General features: G+C 31.3%; 1 protein-coding gene across 2 annotated transcripts; it reads left to right on the forward strand.

Annotated features, from left to right (window-relative positions):
- The first annotated feature begins 3,733 nt into the window (after positions 1-3,733).
- Positions 3,734-6,159, forward strand: LOC139892279 (uncharacterized). Of its 2 annotated transcripts, none has more exons than XR_011774022.1 (3): positions 3,734-4,169; positions 4,683-4,946; positions 5,055-6,159. XR_011774022.1 is itself a non-coding variant. In XM_071875327.1 (3 exons), the coding sequence occupies exons 1-3, from the start codon at positions 4,537-4,539 to the stop codon at positions 5,063-5,065; spliced, it is 303 nt and encodes a 100-aa protein (XP_071731428.1). In that variant the 5' UTR covers positions 3,734-4,536; the 3' UTR covers positions 5,066-6,159. The 2 variants fall into 2 exon arrangements, 1 of the variants encoding a protein (XP_071731428.1); XM_071875327.1 differs by having other exon boundaries at positions 3,734-4,564.
- The last annotated feature ends 20,453 nt before the right edge of the window (positions 6,160-26,612 follow it).

The raw sequence follows: 26,612 nt of genomic DNA on the forward strand, positions 1-26,612 counted from the left end.
GACCTTAAGACCGCTAGTGGTTGTGCGTGGCAGAGAACATCAATGTAACCTTTTCTGATGAGCTATTTTTGCTCGGATTTGTCACTTTCATTGTTGCTATTGTTGTTGCATATTTTGGTTTGATTTGAGTTACTGTCTTTGGATATGGTGGCTCAAATCGTGGTAAATGATGGATGCGTTGAAGGGAATGCTATGATTCTTGGATCAGTAAACCTTCGGGTTCTGATACCATGTAAAGAAAATAGAAAAACTGAATCGAAAGATATTGATCTTTATTATTGAATACTGAATTGTTACATTTACTAGTTATAATGGCTCACAATTTCTAGTGGTATACTGGTTCTATGTTTAGAAAGGAGCCTATACACTATTTAAAGTAAGAAACTGTTAGCTGTTGAGGAGCTTATATTGTAGCCATTGAGGAGGTGGTTGTGATCTTGTAGTTGGTTGTCATTAATTTTCATAATTTTGAAATGATGTAGACAATCTTTTACTGATCCAAATAAGTATAGTCTTTATCTTTTATTTTTTTTTATATATTCTATATTCTATTCTAACAGCCACCAAATCACAACCCAAACTTCTTAAAACTTACTGGATTACTATAACCTTCGACCACTAGCATCTTGTTAGAGGTCTTAAATATGTACAACAATTTTTTCGCCCTAAATATGTGCAATTTACAGAACAATTATCCCCGAAGATATTGAATTGGACACAACCCAAACTAAAAAAAAAAAAAAAAAAATGCTCGCCGAATAAGAATCTTGCTACAAAACATCAACTTCACCCGAGACATCAAGAGGTTGATGAGGGGGGGGGGGGGGGGGGGGGGGGGGGGGGGGGGGTGGTTATGAAATCTCAGAAGCAGGACACCATCCCATCGATCCGAAGAAAACAAAACCCAACCAAGTCCCGAAGAGACTTAAAAGGACTAGCAACCCACCTGAACCGGGTGGTTCTTTGACGATGTGAGGCAGTATAACCATATAAGGTACAGAACCATCTCCATTTAGTCGAGTGGTTACCGCCCTTTCATGGGTGTTCGAGAGGCCTTGAGTTCAAGTCATAATTGTGGACTTCATAATGCAAATTGCTTGCAACTGGTTATGTAGTCCTCCGGGTTCTTGTAAATGGTAGGTTTTGCCCATATCTAGCAAGGTTCCTTTAGAGGTTTCTCTTTGGTGCAATATCCCAAGGTTTCCTCATAATGGGTCTAGGAAATGAGCATGACTTCCTGGATATGATCGGGTGGGTGGATAATGGACCCGATCAGTGACCTTAATATCGTTGTTCAAAAGAAAAATATCAGGTACATAACGAATCAAAGGATACCACCCACTAAAGGCTAGAATCAAAGATATCACAAATGAAGTAGCTTATTTGCAATTCACTAAACATTGAAAAGCAAATCGATTGAAGCCTCCCAAACACGTAAAAACACAAAATTCCACAAAAACGATCGACTAAACACCTCGTAAACTCTAAAATCAACCACCCTATATACTACCACAAATAAGCAGCGAATAAAGAGGATAAAGGGGAAGAGGTGAGGAAAAGGTTAAAAGGGATGTGAATAAGAACCCATCGGACCTCTAGCAAGATGCCAGTAGCTGAATGTTAGAGTAATTCGGTGAATTTTAAAAAAGATGAGATAGAAGTTTCGAGGGGAAAATTTTGTGTTTGGGTAGAACACTTTTATTTCACGTAGGATTTATCTTATACTAGGGTTCATAAAATAAATATATTGCAAATCATATAAGAACTTGTTATGATCGAAAAGAAATGAAAATATTGTTAGCGTACATAAAATTATTTTACATTAAAGTTAAATTTAGATTTTAAAATGACAGTTGCATACGAGTAATAGTTTTGTGTATTAGCGACGATTATAAGGGCTACGTGAAAAAATATATATATGAAAAATACTTCTAATGTTTGAGGAGTTATTATACACAATTTAATACTAAATATTTAACATAGACTCATAAAAATATAATACACAAATCTATAAGAGTGAAGCATTGAAGCGGTGAGGAGTAAACAATTATGTCTCTACTCTAAAATAAATGAAGACAATTTCCCAGCTAAAAGCGGAAAAGGTCATTATCCTTTTATCCAAAGACATGAAAACTACTTTCAAGAACTTCGACTAATGGAAAAATGCACGTATAAAAGAGTATGAAAATAAAAATCGAAACATTTTTTTAAACAGCAGGAATAAAAATAAAAAATACTCTTATTATTAAATATTTCTATCAAACTGAATGAGAAAAGTATGCATTGAGAAAGAAGAGTCATTCGATTTAGTTCTAATTAAATTCTCTATTATTTTATTCTATATTGTTTCAAGTTAATGCTCCACTTCAAGTAAGTAAATAAGAATAGGAAGTGTTTATTATGTCGTGCATGTATGATAAAATGATAAATAAATAATATGAGGTAAAACTCTAAAATAAAATAAATAAATAAATAAATAAATAAATAAATAAATAAATAAATAAATAAATAAATATACATACATATATATATATATATATATATATATATATATATATATATATATTGAAGTTTTTCATTTCTATATATTTTGTTCCTAAACAATTAAATTGAGATATGAAAAAAAAAAACTATAACTAAAGAGAGATAAAATAACCACATCAAAACACCCCGAGACGAAAAAACAAACACGCGCTACCTCCAGACTCAGAAGCCCTCGTTAAAAAAATTTATCCAACTCGGCTTCATGAACTTTACGAGGTAAAGATCGTAAAGTTCATGGAGCCGAATTGGATAATTTTTTAACTAGGGCTTTTGAGTCCGTGGTGGTAGCGCGTATTTGTTTTGTTCGTCTCATGGTGTTTTGATGCAGCTATTATGTCTCTCTTTGGTTATAGTGGCTTTATTGTTCGTTTGTTTTGTATGGTTTGGTGGTTCCCGTGTTTAATTATGTTTGTTCTTTTTATTTTTAATTCTGTTTGTTTTCTCTATCCCCTCGTTTAGTGATCGAGTCTATTCCTTTCCATATAGGATCAAAGAAAAATTGAGTGCAAAAAGATGGAGAATGTGGGTGAATTGATGTTTTAAGGACCCCATGATCAATATACTTGAAGATTATTCATCTTCAAGTAAATAACCACCACGTCCCAAACATGAAGATCCACACGATCATATTCTTGCTCCTTGAGAGCGTTTTACCTTTGATGTAAAAATGGAGCGTATCACAAATTTTGTGATAATGGATAACCCCTTAATGAGGTGTTAACATTCCTATTTATAGTACTCTGGAAACCAGTCATCCGTGCCTTTCTGCAATATGCGCTTATGCTAATGATCATGCACATCATTAATGCGCGTAAAGATGCTGCAAATATGACATGCGCAGGCGCATATACAATCAAGTCCCCCAATTTGATATGTTAAAATGATAATTTTGGCATGACTCTTAAAAAAAGTCTTTTGTTTGCTTTTTTGTGAAAGAATAACATTAGGTTTTCCCTTGAGTCGCACAAATGCCTCATTTTCCATAATCATTACAGCTGTCAGCAATTGTATGCTGATTGACTAAGCATGTCACATCAAACATTTGTAACATATTTTATACGCCTATACCTCCAGTAAGGCTTATATTAGATCTTTTCACGCGTATGCCTACGACTAAACCATTTTGTCACTTATAAAAACAAAATTAAACTAGAAAGTTCAACCTTTTTACATCTTTTTCTTGCTATTTTCTTAATTTTCTTGCCCTTTTTGCGTATTCATCTTCTCATCTCTGTGTTCTTCGATCATCCAATTCGAAGGTTAGAGTATCATCCTTTCTTTTTAATTGTTGTTATTTTTCATAAGTGATCGTAATTTTATTATTATGACATCGATTCGTAAAAATCCCCAAATTGCTACATCAACAGACGAAGACATAATATTAAATGAATTAAAGGTTAAAAATGTTAAATCATCCGTTACTGATGATCACATTCAGCAATTAATGGCGTTGTATCCACATTTCCGTGATCATTCACCAATTTCTTCTTTTGCTAATGATCGTGCCTATCGTCCGTCAAAGGGCTAAGTTACAATTTATGAAAGTTCATTTTATCATTTCAACCTTGGAGTACCTGATTCTGATTTCTTTCTTGCTATTTTGGAATTATTCAAAGTTGGAATAGGTTAACTTCATCCTCATGCGATTAACAAAATCGTTCTTTTCGAATTATTTTGCAAAGCTTCTAATCAAATTCCGTTGTTGGATGTATTTCATCACTTATTTAAGCTATCCGCTGTTGATGAAAGTTGTTTTACCATTATTCCTCGCGCCCAATTCACCGGTGCAATAAAATTTGGAACATGGAAAAATACATTTTTCTTTGTCGATCAGGAAATTTACAGCAACATACCTCAAGTTCTTATTTTGTAGAATAAATCATTCGCAAATTTTAGTTTATGTACAAATTGAATCCCTAGTATAAGACATTGTATACTCTTTGTAAAAATGCTAACTTACCCATTCGCCGTTAGTCAAATACCCCCTTGTATATGGGTAGTATTTCTTCATATTGGCTGTGTAAGTATCATATTCCTCTTCCTCGTATTCAGGATGCAAATGAAAATGGTATAATATATCTAAACGTGTAATCTTTTAATTTTTCATTAATTAATCGCACCTTTATTTATATATGCAGATATGACTTTTCAAGATTATTCCAAAGCTGACGATGTTTCTAAATTTGTTTGTAAACGCTTAACTACTGATAGTGCTTTTAGTGGTCAAGATTTTGGTTATACTGTTGATGGTGTTGATATGCCATTAAGATGCACAAAAGGAAAGACTACTTCTGTTCATGCGAGTCCTAATGCTAAACGCCGAACTTCCAAACAAAAGCTTAACAAAAATAATGACGCCTTTGTTGAAATGGACGAGACTGATAATTCGCGCACTCCAAAAGGTATTTCGCATTCCTTTTATGTCCTTTTTTCTTCTTTTCCTTTTCCACATTTTACTATGTACAATTGATTCTATGTTCTTTTAATCATATTTCTTATTATTTTTCTAGATCCAACGTAGCCCTCATGATGAAGAGGATGTAGAGGAAGAGGCAAGTTTATTTCAGCGCAAGCATCGCCATAGTGTTCTTGTAACTCCCACTCTTCACACGCTCAATCTTGATTTAACTGCTCAAAACTCCTCCCAATCCTATTAGGTCCATGCATATTGATAATTCACCGAGCATTTGATTGCTTCTAATGACTCTGCTAGATATCAAATTTTACGTTTGCAAGATGCATTTCCTGCTGATGTTCAATATCATTTTGATCAACTTAATGCAATGGCCCTTCGGAATGTTTTCATTCAAGAAGGATTCCTGTTTATGAGTTCACTCATTAAACATCTTCAGCAACCACTTGTAAATGATGAGAATGTGCACATTGCGCGTCATCAAACAGAAGTTGCGATGAAGAAAGTTATTGGATTGGAAGAAAATGTTCAAAAATGTTCTAGCGCACTTGATACAGAGAAAAAGAAAACTCGAGTTGCGTTTCTTAAAATTCAATCTGCTGAATCTACCAACAATGAATTGTGTCGACAAGCATCTTCCTTTAATGAAAAAGAACAAAATATTTTGTCTGAATGTCAAAGGCTAAAAATCGAAAACGCACAACTTTTAAAAGAGCGTTAAGTTGCTCTTAATAGTAAATAAGTTGTTGAAACTAACTTTTCAAGTTGCAACAGCATCTCCCTGATTTTGCCAACAAAGTTCTTGATTCTCAAATCGTAACAGAAAATTAGGAACTTATGTTGTTGCAGCTAAGAATCGCGTGTGCTGGACATTTTATGAGGCCCTTTCTCAAAGGTTCAACTTGCCAATGCCACCTCCTAACGTTTTTTGGCAAACTTATTAGATCCAAATGCAGATCAAATTTTAAAAGCTGTGGATGCTGACAATAATAGGATTGACATTCCTGCTCTTTTGCAGCTCAGCAAAAATCAAGATGCGATTGTTGAAGATATTATGAATTCAAAATTATAAAAGCACGTGTGTTTTTAGAATATCCCTTGCAGCAGACAAGTGATCTTAAAATTTCGCTCACAATTTTAATAATTGTATGTTCAAACACTTCGTCGTCGTATTTGTATTTTCTTTGGTCATGTATATGATATCCGTGCTTTGGTTATATCCTTTTGTAACTTTAAGTTTGCTTATCAAGATATTATCTCTTGTTTATGTATCTTTCTAATTTTGATCAACTTTTTAGATTTTAGCAACTCAATGCTTTTAGTTATTTTATTCATGATAGACTTTAATTATGTTGTTTAACCTACACATCATTGTCCACATGATAAGCGCAAACAAAATAATCCACAACGCTTAAATTCAGATGCGCTTGTTGTGTTCTATCCTGTTGCTTCTAAGTAAACCAATACTTAGGTGTCCATAAGCAATCCAATGCTTATATCTTGCCTTTATTGTAAATAATATTTATATAGCGCACTTGATCATAAAATATTATGAAATTATCATCAATATTTGAATTGCTCGCAAGGATTACATAATAGTATCCGCAAGATATATCAAAACATTTTACCAAAAGATTATTTCTTTTGGAACAGATTCCTCTTTTCCGCCCGTTGTGACTATTTGGGGAAAAAATGCAGTTAAATTCATCCCATAAGGGAGAGGAACTTGGCCGCCATCCTCAACGGCATGTTGCATTATATTTGCCATAATATACCCCATATCAATATGAATTTCATTATTGATCCAGTACATTATCTTTGTTACTTTAGAAATATGTGGCTGACGCTCCATGCGAGTATGCATCGGCTGATAGGTTACATTCTCGAGAACGACCCTGCACAAACTCTTATCTCATATTTTAAGTCCTCCGCCATGATTCTTTTGTTTTTCATACAATGTGCCACGTTGTGCGCTTCACAAATGTCATTTATTATATCATCCGGTTCTACTTTATGAAGACGTTCAGCAACGTGTTTTAGCGATGATCCCGTTGAATATTGCTGGATTCCCTCACTTGAAACTAGCAGCATATAACTGAAAGCTTCCAATGAGAGGTAGAAATCTTGCCCATTCAACTGAAAAGCAACATCTGTTATCTTGCAAACGTAAAGATTACGTAAAAGTTCATAACTTGTTGTAGGTAAACAAGCTCATGCTGGTTGGTTAACGTTGATAGCTGAAGAGCTTGTAAATTTCTTAATGTTTTGTTTTCATTGACATTAACGTCTTCCCTTGCTAAGAACACTATGAATTGGGTTGTTCAGATCCATTCTTCTCATCTCTTCTTTTTAGATAGAATGTTAATACTTATCTTTGATAATGACTTTGCTGTTGTTTGCAACTATTTAGCCTTAATTATATATGCGCAAATTATTTTTTAACCAAATTTTGAATTTTTCGAAAGAACTGTTCCACACTGCCATATGCAACAGTTATTTTGCCAGTTTTTCAAGAACATCAATCACAAAAAATTCGTGTATCTTAAAAGAAAGTCTGTTTGTTTAATTCACCATCACATTATTTACAGGCTGCTTTCGCTATGATCGTTCATTAAACGTTTGTTCTCATTCTAACTTTTGCATTACATCGTGCACATACTTTTTAGTTTATTTAGTTTTCTTTGTCAAACATGTATTACCGCCAGACCATTATGTGTTGTGAATTTGATCATTGCGTTTGGTACAGATTTCACAACACCTAGCTTCTGCATGCTAGTCTTTCCAACTATCACATTGTATTTTGACATCAATACCAAAACATAAAATTCCATTTCCAAATTACGGACCTTTTGCTCATCCTTATCATCTTTAAACTCGATATCCAATTTTAATTGCCCCATCGTATTTTCGCCTTTACTCGTAAATCCGTACAGAATTGTCTATGAATCCACCATACGTTTTTGTATATGGGATGGTAAATTTTCAAACATTGTTTATACATAACATTCACAACGCATCCCGTGTCAACAAGCGCATGAGTAATCAAAATATTTTCATTGGAAATTTCAGACAATTATCATGGATGTGTCCATTGCATTACTTTGTTTTGATGGATAAATTTTTATTGACTTTATTTCTGCTGCATGATGTTTTTTCACCTTATTTCTTTGTGCCATTTGGTCCTTTTAATTACATTTATTGTCAGCTGAGGCTGTTGTGCACTGATATTCCCGTGTTTCTGCCATGGGAACACTTTTGCTTCAGTGCTCTTAGCGACATACTATGTATTTTTTGCGATATAAGGTGCACTTTTTACAACTGCTGAATCAGGCGTTCTAAACTATTCTCGCTCGTTGCTTACCTTTGGAGTCACCTATTCGATTTCCTCCTTTCGCAAGTGATTCAATTTTTTCTCATTTAAAGCAAGAACAATTATGTCTACTAACTCTCTGCACAAGTTAGTCTTGTAACCATAATCGTTGTGGAAAGAACAAAACTTTGATTCATCACCTTTACTTTCTTCTAATAAAGGCATTGGAGGCCTAAACGCAGAATTATGTTATCTGTTTCTAAAATCTCTTGAGTAGATTTTGTTAATCCATGAATTATTGTGAAATTTTCCGGATTCCATTTGCGCGTTGAGTACTTTTCTCTATTCCCATAAGGTTGATTTCCTTGACTTATTTTTTCGCTTCTTACAGGTCCTCCTGTATTAAATTTTCGCGTATATCCATATGAACGGTTTCCATCACGATGACTTCCATTATCATCATCCCGACCCTTATATTTGATCCAATTACAAGCACGCGGGACATTATCCTCGCCACTTCGCATGTAATCGTGACATACTTTCTTTAATTCCGCAAAGATGTTGGGCATTTTCCTTCTTAATCTGCGCACTAGCGTTTCATAATTTTCCCTGCTGATTCCATGAATACAACCTGATATTTATTGGTTTTCTTTTAAATGTAGAATTTTCTGACATTCACAAATGTAGTGACGTTTAAACTCTCCCAAAGATTCCTTGAACTTTAGTTTGATGTCGTCACATTCTATGTGCATTTGTTATTGTGGCTGCAAATTGTGAAATCAACGAAACCTTTTATGCACTTTGCGTATTGACTGGTGAACCATTCTCTTGCGATCCCCTGCAAGATAGTTGAAAAAACGTGACATGCGATTGGTTCATCCCAGTTGTATCTATGCACTATTCCCTCAAAACTTCGCAGAAATTCTAACGGGTTAATTTGGCCTTAGTATACTCCCATTGTTAAAGGAACAATTGGTGGAGTATTAATATGATATTGCGAAATATGATCAGCAAATTTGTTCATCACAGACGTTAACTCTGCTTTTGAGCTTCCTAATCATTTCTAATTGCGCCTTTTAAGCTTCTTCTTTAGCGATTCGTCGCTCTATTTTTTTGCTCATTTCTTGTCTTTGTACTGTTTCTTTGAATGATTCGTCAGTTGGTCACGTCATTTTTGGCCCTAACACGATACCCATCATTCCTAAAATTTGTTGCGCATCCATAGGTGTTACAAACTTTTTGATTTTTGGCGTAGTATTTGAGTTTTTTTATCTTAGCGCCCTCGCTTAAGTTATCAGTTTGGGTTGTTTTTTCAGCGCCTTTTCCTTTGCGTCGCTGCTCAACCGTTAGCACTTCGTCTTCTTTTTCCAGAACTTTTTCTGGTTTTTCATTGTCACTTGTACCATTAGTTTCCTTCTCATGTTCATCAGTTTCATCATCTGATGGGGACATGTCTTCTTCCAGGCTAACATGCTCGTTTTCATTGTTATTCTCATTCGTGTTTTCCAGATCTTCACCATTTGGATATGCAGAATTAAATCCTTCCAAAATCTCATGAATGTTTGGTTATTCTACCTGCGCTTCAAAGCCATATCCTTTTTTCTTTAACAATTATTCCTGCAAATATGTCTAAATAGTTAGATTTTAATATTTCTTTGTTCATGACCTTCAATTTCAAATGCGAAATTTATAAATCTTCATGATTTCGTTTTTATATTAGCATCATTATTATGCTTGAAAAATCTAACTTCATCGATATAATGATTTTGACAATCTAACGAATCATCTATATGTTTTCATCAGTTTTTTCAATTGATTTCAACAACATTATGTGACTATTCTGGAAAAAACTTGAACTCAAATAATCTCACTTCTGTGATTGATTATGAATTCAACAAATACAAATTCAAGAAATGGTTTCACGTATGTCACTAAATGATCGAGTCTATTTCTTTCCATATAGAATTAAAGTAAACTTGAGTGCAAAAAGATGGAGATTTAGGGTGTTTTGATGTTTTAAGGACCTCATGATCAATACTTGAAGATTATTCATCTTCAAATAAATAACCATCACGTCCCAAACATGAAGATCCACACGATCATATTCATGCTCCTTGAGAGCGTTTTACCTTTGATGTAAAGATAGAGCGTATCACAAACGATAGTGGTTAACCTTTAATGAGGTGGTAACATTTCTATTTATAATACTCCGGAAATCAGTCATGCGTGCCTTTCTGCAATATGCGTTTATGTTAATGATCATGTGCCTTTCTGCAATACAATCGTTTAGCATAGTTCGAGTTTGGTTGTTTAGTTATGTATGATTTGTCGTTTGATATCTTGCTTGTATGTTTGACTTTCCTCTTTGTGATGAATTGCTTTAGTATTTTTCTTTTAATTTTTTTTTTTCCTGTCAAATTAATTATTCAAATAATCAGTTGAATACACCCAACATACCGCGGCCACCTTCACCGCGTCACATGCCCTCATACCATCCAAAACTTTCAAGCCTTTAAATCTATTTTATGTAAATACCAGATCATACTTGCAAAAATAGGCACGCAATTAATGATTACATTTTTACCACATATCAATTTATATTTTGTATATATATACACGTCATTTATGCTGTTCTTTTCTTTTAAAAAAAGCGATATATACATTAAAACAAGTTTAAATCGATCATCATCAATAGTCAATAGTTCAATTTCAGTTTTCAATAGTATATTATAGTAAGGAAATATATTGAAAAGACTTAAGAAATGAGCCTTACTAGGAAGGTAGTTACATCACATACACTCCTAGAGTCCTAGGAAAAATTCATTTATTAGTATTTGAGACCTTTAGAGCTACCATTATTCTTACGATTCATTAAACAATGTTCAACAATGTGGTCCATATATTTGATTTGACTTTACATTATCACAAAGTTGTTAGAATCTCTTTAACAAACCAAATATTCATCTACCTTTATACACACAATAAGTAAAGTATTTTAAACACATAAATATATATAATCTCATTATGGTAAACTTTAATAATCTTGTGTCATGGAAAAGCTGGTAAAATACGGATCAAGTATGCATGTTACATATTTACATTGCAAGTGTTTAACTTCAGTAGTGTAACTTGAAGATTTTCTTGTGATGGAAACCAATTAACATTTAAGTAGACTATTGAAGTTTAGATTTTCCTCTTAATTATTTCACATTATTTATTTATTATTTATAATATTATAAATATAAATATAAACATTACAATTACACTAACAACTCAAAATTAAGGAACTATACCCTTTTGTTATATTACGTTTTTTAGAAAAAGAAAAAAAAAAAAAAAAACTATGACCTTTTGTCTCTACATAGACCATTTTGTAAAATACGTATATATTTCAAGTGTGAATATTTTGGCACATTTGAAATATTACTAACATGATTAACATAAATGATAGTGATACTAATTTATGATATGAATAAAAGGCTTATTCGTTTTGTCGTAGTAGAATAATAATTGAAGGGAAGAGCAAATGAGCAACAAGGAAGTAGGGCATAATGATAACCCAACACAATTTAACTTACTACGACAACTTAAACTAACTACTTAAATTATCCAACAACTACAACACCACTTTTCTTTTGATTATGATAATCCAAAATTGATAAATTCATCACTTTTATTTATTGATGAATTTTATTTATTGATGAATTGTACATTACAACTCATCAATGCATTACAACTCATCAATGCATAAAAGTGATAGAATTTATTAATTCCAGAAGTGGATTTATCACTAACCATTTTATTTACATTTTTTTCATTTCTATGTAAAATACAAAATGTAAATTAAAGCTTCTTATAGCATGTTATGTAAAAAGCACAAGCAATTATTTTTGAATTGGATTACTTTTTAATTGAATTATTAAGGACTATGTTGAATTCTGTGAAAGATACTCGTTAAGGTATCACTCAACTATATATATAGAGTATATAATGCTACAATGGGTGCTTAATATTTGGTTTGAAACCATTTGAACCGAATATTAAATCAAAACTAAATTGAAAAATCAAGCCGATGTTGAAAAATAGTTTTCGGATCGAACATAATCGAAACCGAAACCGAATTTGAATTTCGGTTTTTTGGCTCAGTTTTTATTTTTAATTTTTTTAAATTTTGTTAACCGTAAATCGAATATAGAATCAAATTCAATTTATATACACTATTAAATAATTAGATTAATTATAAATATTATTATCCTTATATACTAAATCTCTATATAAATATTATTATTATCCTTATAAATATTATTTTATACATTTACGAGATATGATTTCGATAGATATTTTAACTTTTCAGCTTAAATTATGTTTAGTCTGATTTGAAATCCTATTTTAATCTTTAATTTCAAGCTTAAGTTATGTTTACTCGAATTTGAAATTTTATTTTAATCTTTAATTTCATATGTAACTTGATTGATTTGATTTCTTTCACTCCACATATGTTTGTAACTGTAACTATTTCAAGTCGACTTTCATGTTCAATTGAATATATTTGTGTATGTATATTGAATGAATAAAATATATGTATCTCTCCCATTACAACATTTTATTATTGACAAAGTATACACTATGACTAAGACATAAATAGTTTTAGTTTCTCAATTAGTTATTGATTTTGTTTAATTTGACATAATATGTATTGTATTATGTATTATTCTATAAGGTATTGTATTTTGTAAACTTGTATATACGTTCGATTATTGTATATTAATTTAGTATGATACTTTAAAAACTTAATAATATATTTTTTGTTCATTTTTCAGGTAAAAAGTAAAAAATCAATTTCGAAGCCGAACTTGGTTTTAACTGAAGCCGCCGAAATCAAATTTAGTTTTCAGTTTGGTTTTGATTTTTATATTTGAATTCAGCTTTGGTTCGATTTTAGTTTTGATTTTTAAAGTTTTTAAATCGAAAAAATCGAACCGAATAAATTAAAAACCGAAAAGATGAACACTGCTACTACATAAGTAACTTTATATAGTTAGCTACCTATGATATCCATACCTAAATAATTATCGTAATTAATGTATACATGGTTGATTAATGATTGAACAACAAATTTACAATTCAGACTCAATGGTACATGACTAGACATGCTCTAAGCTTTACGAGGCAGTACTTAAATAAGTATCGTAATTTATATACTGATCATGCATATTTTACCACGGGGTTTAATATGCTTGCTCAACACGTTAGAAGGGTGGGGTTTAAGGATCTTAGAACGGGGCTCTCCGGTCCGGCTACCGTGAATAACCCTGGCCGACATGATGATGTCGGCGGGGTGGCCAAGTGATTAAGTCCACCTTTTAATGACGATCGTCGATTAAAAGGCCCCAAATAAGGTCGTATGTGCTAGTTAATCAAGAAACTAACCTGTTAACCTTGAGAAGATGCTAGATGATGTTGTTACGTAAGGCGTGTAGCAGATGATGGTTACGTAATGTGATGATGTTTAGAATGATAGTTAGGGTTTGTATATATAGGCAAACCCTAATTCTAGTTACACCCGAGATAATGGCAATCCTTTCCATAACAAACTCCCCCGAATCACGGATGTAATTATGGAAAAGATATTCACTTGATAGCCAAGTAATCGCTGTTCCGGGAACAAATGCACTAGATACGAATCCGCATACCGCATAACGCACATGAGCACACGCATACGCACCCTAGAGGGTGCCCGCATAGATATGGGGTGCGCATGCGGATTGCGGTATCATTATGTCCCCCCAGTTTGATGTTATATGGCACAAGACATATGACATCAAACTATTAAGCGGAAAAAACAAGAAAACAGCTAGCATTCAATGTTCCGCGTGCGTTTCGAGGTCATTTAATGCCTGTCATTGTCGCAGAAGACCATTCGGCTGACAAGACGTAAAGTGGCAGTTGGCAGGCGCTTGTCAGCCACGCGCTCATAGGTAACCATACCCAACTGACATCCACGCGCGCATTTAAAATGCCATCCGTTGATCGCGTAACACGTGTACAGCCATGATCAACGCATTCCACCCCATGACTCCAAATCGTCACTATAAATAGCCCCAATTCACACACATTTCCATTTTTCTGCTCCAAGCTTCCCCAATACGCTGCTATATTCAATTCCGATCAAATCCTAAATACTCTGGCCACTGTCTAAAGGTTAGTAATTCTCCAACCACTCTATAGAAAATGACTAAGGCTAACGAGACCTATGTAGATAGTGTTAGATCGGTTATAGAGCAGAAAAACATTGATTACTTAGTCAAACAATACCCACCGTTAGTAAAGTACAATCCGGTGCCACCCCTGTCTAATCAGCGTGCTCACTAGCCACCGGAGAAGAAAGTGGCCATCTACGAACATGCGTTCAAGCACGGCAACTTTAGGGTTCTCCCCTCTGACTTCTTCCTAGGCGTACTAGACCACTTCAGAGTGGGATTAGGGCAGCTACACCCGTATGCCATAGGTAAAATAGTACTGTTTGAGATGTGGTGCGTCGCACTCAACAAGGTACCGCTGGTTAAAGTTTTCTGTCATCTATACCGCTTAGCCAATCACCACAAATCCTGGTTCACCTTCTTCGCCCGACAAAATTTCACAAAAACCCCAAAGTCGAATGCGGGTAACTGGAAAGAAACTTTCTTTTACATTGACCAAACTGTAATTGGTACCAATTTTCCGTAAACGCTTATATGGTGCGAGAAGGTGGAGAAGGATGTGAACAAAACCCTGGTCCTTGATGACGAGGAAACAAAGCTACTGGCGGAGTGTGCTAACGCACAGCTGGTGCACCGGTCATACGGGAACGTAATGTTGCGGTTAGGGAAGATCTCCGCACACTGGCCATGGGAAGATGTGCGTCCAGCCATAGTCGGACCGGATGGAAAGGGTAAGAATAGTATAATCACGTACTAACATAACAGAGTGCTATTTTATATGTGCTAACACATGCGTGCATGTTTGCAGAGATGAAAATGAAGAAAGTACTGACTGCGGAGGAGATTGCAGGCATCGCCTTCCGCAAGCAGAATGTGAACCATCAGCTAGAGCAGGAGAAAACTGGCGAGAATGCTGTGACAACCCGGAAATTTCCAACCAAATTTAAACTTTAATCTTTATATGTTTCCGACACGATAAGCAATATTTGTTAAGTTAAATTTCAAGAATTTTAAACTATGTTCATACATTCATTCAACCTCGACCAAGTTCCAACGATTCACGAACCATTAAACGAATATGATTATATATGTATATGTGTATATATATTATAACTTGAAACGTAAACAAAATATTAGATTAAATACTTTATATGATTGTATCTGTTTCAAAATGTTTATCAATGGAATTAGAAGATAAGATCAAATGATTAAATTATCAGATATATTGAATTATGATTACAAGTCTTTGTTGAAAGGCCCACGTTGATTTGAGAAATCTTTCCATTTTAAAAATATTCAAAAAATGGTAAAGTGATTTATAAATAAGAACAAATTGTCAATCATTGAGAACTAGACAAAGGATAGTGGAAGATTGAATCTCATAAAGACTCGATTGATCTATTTAGTTTCAAACGTACAAAAATGTTTTCAGTATGAAAATAACTTTATTATTAAAACGTATATAACTTTTATAAATATCTAGAACCACTTTTAACAACTCATTACTTAACTAGTATGATAAAGATAACGATATTTATATTTTATTTTATTAAATATATATAACGATTTAAATTAATATTATATATATTTATACGCGTATTATACGTACATAGTTTTATACTTTTACTATACTTAAACTTTACCTTTACTTTATTTTTACTTTACTTTAACTTTAATAATTCACTTTAATAATTCATACTTTAATAATTCACTTTAATAATTCATACTTTAATAATTCACTTTAATAATTCATACTTTAATAATTCATACTTTAATAATTCACTTTAATAATTCAAAAATCTATTATAAATAGAATTCAATAGGTTTCATTATTTCATAGAAACTTGAAAATATTTTTCTCTAAACTCTCTCAATCGATTTACATATATATATTTACTCCATATTATTTCAAGATATTATTAGTATACATAAAATATTACGATGGAGTGCTGTCCGAGTGATTTCGAAATTGTTTTTCGAGTAGGATAGGATTAAGGAAATTATGGGTTATAGCTATGGAGGTGATTGAGTATGGTTCATGGGTATGCTCGTGAGGTCAATATAGTGTTTATCATTTCCGTTGCGTCTACGTACCTTTCCTGCAATATTGAATCTCAATATTGATATGTGAGTACTCATAATTTAACTTTTACATACTAATAGTGTATCTCTGACTAGTGCTCGAGTATTTAGGATTATGCATGCTTGTACTTTTGATATTGCCCTTAGACAGGTTAGATTGAATCTTGAATTAGTTACACTTGCGGTTGAGATAAGGTATAAGATATGCATGTCCTTGGAAAGCTAGCGAAAAATTAAGAACTTTTCCTTTAGATATCGAATGGTTTCGATGAACGGATTAGAAGTTATAATCAATTGAATTTTCGATATTTTTATTAAAAATGATTATTATTATCGTCGTTTTTATCGTCGTTCTAGTTTTATCTTATTACTATCATTATTATTATCTTTATCAATAAAAGGGATTTATCATTAAAAATTGTTATTTTTTTTATTATTACTATCGTTATTATCGTTAAAGTTATAATTAGTATTATTATTATTATCCAATTATTATTATTATTATTATTATTATTAGTATTATTATTATTATTATCATTAATAATATATATATATCATTATTTAAAAATGGTTATTGTTATTGTTATTATTATTATTACTATATTATCATTAAGATAATTATTAGTATTATCGTTAATAATGTTATAGTAACTATCATTATTAATATTAGTGTAATTAAAACAAATATTTGTAATACCTAATTATTTTGATTACTATTATTATCATTATTATGAACACGATATAAAAGACGATTAAAAGCTATTAAACGAAATGATTAGGAAATAATGAGTAAGAGTATCATGATGAAATTAAAATATTATAAGATATTGATTTAGATAAAATTATTGTTCTTATTATTTTTATCATTACTATTATTATTAAAAGTATCGTTAGTATTAAAACTATCATTTTAACAAAAATTATCATTTTAATAGAAATGTCATTGTTATTATAAAATATTATTATTATTATTATTATTATTTTAAATAGAATTATTATTTTAAAGATAATATTAAAAATTATCGTAAATATTAAATTTATCATAATTAGAATTATCATTTTATCATAATGTCATCTTAGTAATTATAAATATTGATATTTTTATAATAATAATTATTATTACAAAATAATACAACTTTTACTTACTATCATTATAGATATTATTTTATCAAATAAATATGTGATACAAACATATTTTACTACGTGTAATAACTTACTTTAATAATACCTATCATATTATCTTTATGATATTAAATGAACCCTATAAATTTTATTACTTAATATATATAAAAGTATATTTTATTATATAAATTTAATATAAAATTTTTATTTATTAATAAATAAATTATATTATTTACTCTAATAAATCTTTTAAAAATATTTAAAAATATAAAATGACGATATTTAAACTATATATTAATCATGTATAGATTTTTGGAAATTATTTTGAGTCAAATTTACTTTTGTTGACTTTTACATATTAGTCTCGAGTATTAGGATTGTGGTACACTATGACTTGACCTAATTTGTTAGACAAATATTGACCAACACATAAATATATATAATTAATTTAGGTTCGTGAATCCGAGGCCAACCTTGCACTTGTTCAATTACGTTATATGTATTTTTACTACGAAATACAGTATGGTGAGTTTCATTTGCCTTTTTACCCTTTATATTTTTTGGGACTGAGAATACATGCGCTTTTATAAATGTTTGACGAAATAGACACAAGTAATTGAAACTACATTCTATGGTTGAATTATCGAAATCGAATATGCCCCATTTTATTAAAGTCTGGTAATCTAAGAATTAGGGAACATACACCCTAATTGACGCGAATCCTAAAGATAGATCTATTGGGCCTAACAAACCCCATCCAAAGTACCAGATGCTTTAGTACTTCGAAATTTATATCATGTCCGAAGGAGGATCCCGGAATGATAGGGGATATTCTTATATGTATCTAGTTAATGTCGGTTACCAGGTGTTCACCATATGAATGATTATTTTTTGTCTCTATGCATGGGACGTATATTTATGAGATCTGGAAATGAAATTCTTGTGGTCTATTAAAATGATGGAAATAAATGATTATGATAAACTAATGAACTCACCAACCTTTTGGTTGACACTTTAAAGCATGTTTATTCTCAGGTGTTAAAGAAATCTTCCGCTGTGCATTTGCTCATTTTAAAGATATTACTTGGAGTCTTTCATAGCATATTTCGAAGAACGTTGCATTCGAGTCATTGAGTTCATCAAAGATTATTATTAAATCAATTTATAGTTGGATAGTGGATATTATGAAATGGTATGCATGCCTATCAATTTTCGATGTAAAGAAAGTTTGTCTTTTAAAAACGAATGCAATGTTTGTAAAATGTATCATATAGAGTTCAAATACCTCGCAATGTAATCAACTATTGTGAATCGTTTATAATGTATATGAACGGGTCCTTTCAGTTGGTATCAGAGCGGTGGTCTTAGCGAACCAGGTCTGCATTAGTGTGTCTAACTGATAAGTCGATAGGATGCATTAGTGAGTCTGGACTTCGACCGTGTCTGCATGTCAAAAGTTTTGCTTATCATTTTGTGTCGAAAATTAACTACTTATCATCCTCAGAAAATTACCTGCTTATCATTTTTAGTCTAAGACACGTCTTGCTGCATTGATTGCATGTATAGTGTATAGACAAAAATTTATATCTTAGCATATCTGCTAAATCATATCTTATCGTATCTGTTACTTTAAACTTTGCCTAACATATCCCGCAAAGTCCTCCGTAATCTATGAAATCTTTTGATCTATATATATATATATATATATATATATATATATATATATATATATATATATATATATATATATATATATATATATATATATATATATATATATATATATATATATATATATATATATATATTCTATGTAATTAGAATACCATCCGTTAGCCAAAATCATTTCATAAAAAAAAAAATCCTTTATCCAATCGTACGAAATGGAATTCGTCATCAGTTCTAGTCACTCAGATTCCGAAATGGAATCCCATTCAAGCTCTGAAAGTAGTGTGACCGGAATAGATCAACCAATCAGTCATCACCTATTCTGGATGAATTGGGGATGGGTTCGTAGCCTCCTCAATCATTGGAGACAAGAAGAAGGTGATCCCTTCCATCCACCACATTGCCCTCTTGACGAAGAACCTAAAGCACTTACTGGCGAACCTGTCCGAAACACCATTTTCTCGCTCATTTCCAGAGTATCTCGTCACGATTATATATTACATCAAATTTTAGATTTTATTTATCCGCTCGTCTGAACCGACAATCACCCCGGTGTAATAGAAGAAGTCAATGAGCTTCGCGCTCGGGTAGTGGCTTTGAAGAATATGGTGCAGAGATTTCAAACACCAGCAGCAGCATCAACAGCATAACCAGTACCACCATCATCAACGCCAACAGTACCATTACCACCTCCAACCACAACCGCGTCGTAAACCTCAACTTCACAATCTGTCCCACGAGCATCAACGTCATACGCACCATAGATACCAAGGAGTACCAACAACAATAACCGACGAAGTATTAATTCATAACTTCATTGGAGAAACATTCCGCGGCGATTATGTAATCTCTAAAGTCTTAGAGATTATCTAATCTAGCCCTAACCATAAATCAGTTAAGCGAACCAAAATGATAGAAGGAAGAGTAGAAACCCTGACAAAAATGGTGTGTGATTAACAAGCTACACTTGCTTTACCAACAGCATCAACAGTACCGTCAGCGTTACTAGCATCGTCAGTACAGTCAACATCCGAATCAACAACACCGATAACATCACAAACTCCGTCAGTTTAAGAATCACTGTGGACATCATTACGAATCAATAACGTGTATATTGTATCAACGAGTTATGAAGAATTAACTCATTCCCTCTGAAGAAATTATATGTATATTATATATATATATATATATATATATATATATATATATATATATATATATATATATATATATATATATATATATATATATATATATATATATTGAAATAAATCTTTCCGTGCTAAGCTATTGTGTGTGAATCTTAACTACTCGGTTAATTCATATTACAAATATGCAATAATGTACGTCCTTCGGCCGCAACTAAACCAGCGTTAACTACAATCTCTATCGCAATTCAACGAATTCCAATTCATAATAAATCAAGTATATATTTGATTTTACACTTTCATCATCGATGTACCCGAAACTTTTCAGATAACATCATTCGTACTTTGCGAAATTCACATGAATTCCACGAACCGAACATCATACATCAACAAATAACGAAGTATTGATTCATAATTTCAATGTCATTAAAGAAATACTGCGTAAAAGTTATGTACTTTTTAAAGCCTTTAGGGATCATTCAATTCTAGTTTCAACCGTAAATCAAATGAGTTTAATTTAACATTAACTCATTAAATCTATGTTACATCTGAAGAAAATATACATATATATATTTTCATAAAGACTGTAATAAAATTCTTTTGTACAAAATATTAATTGTGAATTTTTTTTTTAACGGGTAGGTAATACCCGAGAGATATATAAATTCACAATTAATATGTTACATTCTTCGAATCTAATTCAGCAAATCATCCATTATACTCCCTACTTTCACAACAATATACATTCTTTTATAGAAATCAAAATAACCATACTCATTCAAAATTTAATTACATATTCTGATTTTGAAATCTCAAAATTCAACTTGAGATATGACCAAAATCATCACTCTTAGATCCTTACATCTTTCACAAGCTATATTTTGATTTCAAAACTGTGTTAGAACATCAAATGTATGTTAACGATTACAATCTGTGTTCAAACCCTTCGAAAATTTCTGAAGACACTTCGAATGATGAGCAATCGAGATATCTAACCACATGTTACCCACAGTTATGTACCCGAAAAACTCTTGAAACCAAAGTAAAAGTTTAAACAACGTATCAGCGTCAGATTATTTGGGATTTATTAGCAAAAATAACTTTGCGACTCCTATTCAAAGTAGCCAGTTTGGTCACAGCTCCAGCAAGTCAACTTCGACTCTTCAGTCAGACTAACCTTATTATAACCTTGAGATATACACCATCGTTACCAGGGATCCTTTTACATTCCACCACATTATTAGCAGATGTACCAACAACTTCCTTACCCTTTGACTTTAGCCTCTCCAAAAAGTCATTATAATTATTCATTGAAACCCCATCATTTACTCATTCGCATCTTGTAATGAGAATTGCCATACGAATCATTGGGAATTAGCAATCAGTATTTTGAAATATCGCAGCATGTCTACGCCAACAGTTATATGTGTATATATAACGTCTATCTTCTGGATTTAATTTGAATGTGAAGTTTCTAAAAAACACTCCGAACTACGAATTGGTTCTCCGAAAATGGAAAAAATGCTGATGAAGCAGCAAAAACTATAAACGACTTTAAACGGTAAAAGCTGGATGATAATGATGAAGTGTGCTGGCAAAGTGCAGAAAAAGAGAAGTTTTGGAACTGGAAAACGGATTGAGCAAAGTAGGAAGGAGGCTGTGGACAAATTACAAAGACTGAACCTGACTTCAAAGGATCCAAATGATTCAGTACCTGCTGAAGTCATTAACGAATACCTTGCTCCTGACTCTAACCCCCTGCGGACAATATTCTTCATCATCCTCTGATATTAGAAATTCTAAAATATCATCATATCTTTCATTATAAATATCCTCCATATTTCTGAAGATATTTTCTTAATTTTTCTTATTTGAAATCATTTACCTCTTCGCGCTATCTGTATTACATCATAAAAGAAACTATTTTAGTTTCTAAATTCTGAAACATTCAAGTTTAAAATAGGAATATTTTGAAGTAGTGTTGGGAACTGAAGCATGAATTAGTATAATATAATGACACTTGATCAATGTGATTATATTACAGTAAGTCATGCTGAGTTTCTAAATGGAACGTGATGATTCACAGATCATAACATCATCATGTGCCATGTTATACGACTCTTGTATTCTATTTAACCTCTAAAATATCAAGAAAATATTTCTTGATGATTCGGCCTTTTCCAAGGTATTCTAGTAATTTGACAAGTCAAGATCGTGCCATCACAATTTCCTTCCTAGAACATTAACAATGTTCATTCCGAAATTCATATCTGTGAATTCTGGACCATTACAAGCGGTGCTTAATCGCAAGAAGAAGAAATGAAAGGACAAAACTCCGAAATAGAAATTGGGGTATAAATTACCGCAAATAAAAGAGAGCATTAACTGTGAATGATAATGATTATAGAAGACAGAAGCAGAGACTTTGAAAAATAAGGGAACATATAAAGCCCAACGACAAACCGGAAATTATAAACCATATATATCGATGCATATAGCAATATAAAGACACAGGAGAACTAGAAACACTATAAACCCAAGAGTATAGTAGAAGTAAATAGATTCTTCCGGTGGTAGATGAAAAAGAAGAATGACCGATATGAAAGTTAGAAGTATATCGAGAATCAGAACTGGATGGAGCATATTGATGAATACTTTAAAATATGAGTTGAGGGGGAAAGAATAGAAGGTGATGAAACATGACTAGGAACTTAGAAACAACAGAATTAACTCACACAATGGCGGAATAAGTGAATCAAACCCTCTAGTAAATAAGTTAAGTTTTTTTTTTGATTAATTTAGTCAAACCACAACTAAATCAAGTGTGATTAGATCAACACCTAGAGCTATTATTCACCACCTGGGTGATTTGGACTGAGAGAGAATCGGAGGAGCTCACTAGATCTGAGTGTGTGTAACAAATGAGAGGCTTAATCTAAAATGAAGAACATAAGACTTTATATACCCCTGCTGTTGACTCACCCATATGATTCATTCATCAGATGTATGAGTTGGCTTCATCAGCCGCACGGGTGATCACTCACTCGTGTCTTCTCATTTAGGTTGTAATTGTGACTTAGCTCAGCATCAACCGTGCGTATGAGCTTGTCAGCCGTACTAGTGAGGCTTCACTCGTACGTCTGACTAAGTCTAACATAGTCAAACATCTAAATCTCGTTCCTGCAGTTCCTGTAACCACATACAAACACGGATAGGATAATAACGAGTAATCATGGTGGCCTGTAAACTGTTGTACCTGTAATGAACGTGGGTAGATGTCTAGGCACTTGCATAAAATGCATCAACAGAAGGTGTGAGTTGTAAGGAAACGAAGGAGGTGAATTTATAAGAAAATCTCTGACAGAACAATTAAAATGGACGATCGCATTTAAAGCAGATCCTAATTCCCTTGATTACCGGAGAGTCAAATCTTATTAAGAAGAGTTTCTTCAAATCCCTTGAAATCTGGGAATCAATCATATCTACGTCAAATGATAAGATGAATCTACACTTACTCATTTCACTCTTCTATGTTAGTTTCATTCGTACTCTTCATATAAATGGATTGTTTATCCAAATTATTCGTTGATGATAAAACTCTAATTTTCAGCCCGTATGCATCATGAAAACATACTTATTATCATTCACGACCTTTTCACTCAAATTTCGGGACGAAATTTCTTTAACGGGTAGGTACTGTGACAACCCGGAAATTTCCAACCAAATTTAAACTTTAATCTTTATATGTTTCCGACACGATAAGCAATATTTGTTAAGTTAAATTTCAAGAATTTTAAACTATGTTCATACATTCATTCAACCTCGACCAAGTTCCAACGATTCACGAACCATTAAACGAATATGATTATATATGTATATGTGTATATATATTATAACTTGAAACGTAAACAAAATATTAGATTAAATACTTTATATGATTGTATCTGTTTCAAAATGTTTATCAATGGAATTAGAAGATAAGATCAAATGATTGAATTATCAGATATATTGAATTATGATTACAAGTCTCTGTTGAAAGGCCCACGTTGATTTGAGAAATCTTTCCATTTTAAAAATATTCGGAAAATGGTAAAGTGATTTATAAATAAGAACAAATTGTCAATCATTGAGAACTAGACAAAGGATAGTGGAAGATTGAATCTCATAAAGACTCGATTAATCTATTTAGTTTCAAACGTACAAAAACGTTTTCAATATAAAAAGAACTTTATTATTAAAACGTATATACCTTTTATAAATATCTAGAACCACTTTTAAAAACTCATTACTTAACTAGTATGATAAAGATAACGATATTTATATTTTATTTTATTAAATATATATAACGATTTAAATTAATATTATATATATTTATACGCATATTATACGTACATAGTTTTATACTTTTACTATACTTAAACTTTACCTTTACTTTATTTTTACTTTACTTTAACTTTAATAATTCACTTTAATAATTCATACTTTAATAATTCACTTTAATAATTCATACTTTAATAATTCACTTTAATAATTCATACTTTAATAATTCACTTTAATAATTCATACTTTAATAATTCACTTTAATAATTCAAAAATCTATTATAAATAGAATTCAATAGGTTTCATTATTTCATAAAAACTTGAAAATATTTTTCTCTAAACTCTCTCAATCGATTTACATATATATATTTACTCCGTATTATTTCAAGATATTATTAGTATACATAAAATATTACGATGGAGTGCTGTTCGAGTGATTTCGAAATTGTTTTTCGAGTAGGATAGGATTAAGGAAATTATGGGTTATAGCTATGGAGGTGATTGAGTATGGTTCATGGGTATGCTCGTGAGGTCAATATAGTGTTTATCATTTCCGTTGCGTCTACGTACCTTTCCTGCAATATTGAATCTCAATATTGATACGTGAGTACTCATAATTTAACTTTTACATACTAATAGTGTATCCCTGACTAGTGCTCGAGTATTTAGGATTATGCATGCTTGTACTTTTGATATTGCCCTTAGACAGGTTAGGTTGAATCTTGAATTAGTTACACTTGCGGTTGAGATAAGGTATAAGATATGCATGTCCTTGGAAAGCTAGCGAAAAATTAAGAACTTTTCCTTTAGATATAGAATGATTTCGATGAATGGATTAGAAGTTATAATTAATTGAATTTTCGATATTTTTATTAAAAATGATTATTATTATCGTCGTTTTTATCGTCGTTCTAGTTTTATCTTATTACTATCATTATTATTATCTTTATCAATAAAAGGGATTTATCATTAAAAATTGTTATTTTTTTATTATTAATATCGTTATTATCGTTAAATTTATAATTAGTATTATTATTATTATCCAATTATTATTATTATTATTATTATTATTATTATTATTATTATTATTATTATTATTATTATTATTATTATTATTATTATTATTATTATTATTATTATTATTATTATTATTATTATTATTATTATTATTAGTATTATTATTATTATCATTAATAATATATATATCATTATTTAAAAATGGTTATTGTTATTGTTATTATTATTATTACTATATTATCATTAAGATAATTATTAGTATTATCGTTAATAATGTTATAGTAACTATCATTATTAATATTAGTGTAATTAAAACAAATATTTGTAACACCTAATTATTTTGATTACTATTATTATCATTATTATGAACACGATATAAAAGACGATTAAAAGTTATTAAACGAAAAGATTAGGAAATAATGAGTAAGAGTATCATGATGAAATTAAAATATTATAAGATATTGATTTAGATAAAATTATTGTTCTTATTATTTTTATCATTACTATTATTATTAAAAGTATTGTTAGTATTAAAACCATCATTTTAACAAAAATTATCATTTTAATAGAAATGTCATTGTTATTATAAAATATCATCATTATTATTATTATTTTAAATAGAATTATTATTTTAAAGATAATATTAAAAATTATCGTAAATATTAAAGTTATCATAATTAGAATTATCGTTTTATCATAATGTCATCTTAGTAATTATAAATATTGAAAAATAATACAACTTTTACTTACTATCATTATAGATATTATTTTATCAAATAAATATGTGA

Source organism: Rutidosis leptorrhynchoides, chromosome 2 (genome assembly GCF_046630445.1).
Source record: "Rutidosis leptorrhynchoides isolate AG116_Rl617_1_P2 chromosome 2, CSIRO_AGI_Rlap_v1, whole genome shotgun sequence".
In the NCBI taxonomy this organism is placed as follows: domain Eukaryota; kingdom Viridiplantae; phylum Streptophyta; class Magnoliopsida; order Asterales; family Asteraceae; genus Rutidosis; species Rutidosis leptorrhynchoides.

Excerpts from the sequence above, each read along its gene's own strand:
- LOC139892279 (XM_071875327.1), top strand. The coding sequence starts at position 4,537 with ATGGGTAGTATTTCTTCATATTGGCTGT. Across the intron at positions 4,565-4,682 it reads TATTTCTTCATATTGGCTGT|ATATGACTTTTCAAGATTAT; the intron begins GTAAGTATCATA and ends TTATATATGCAG.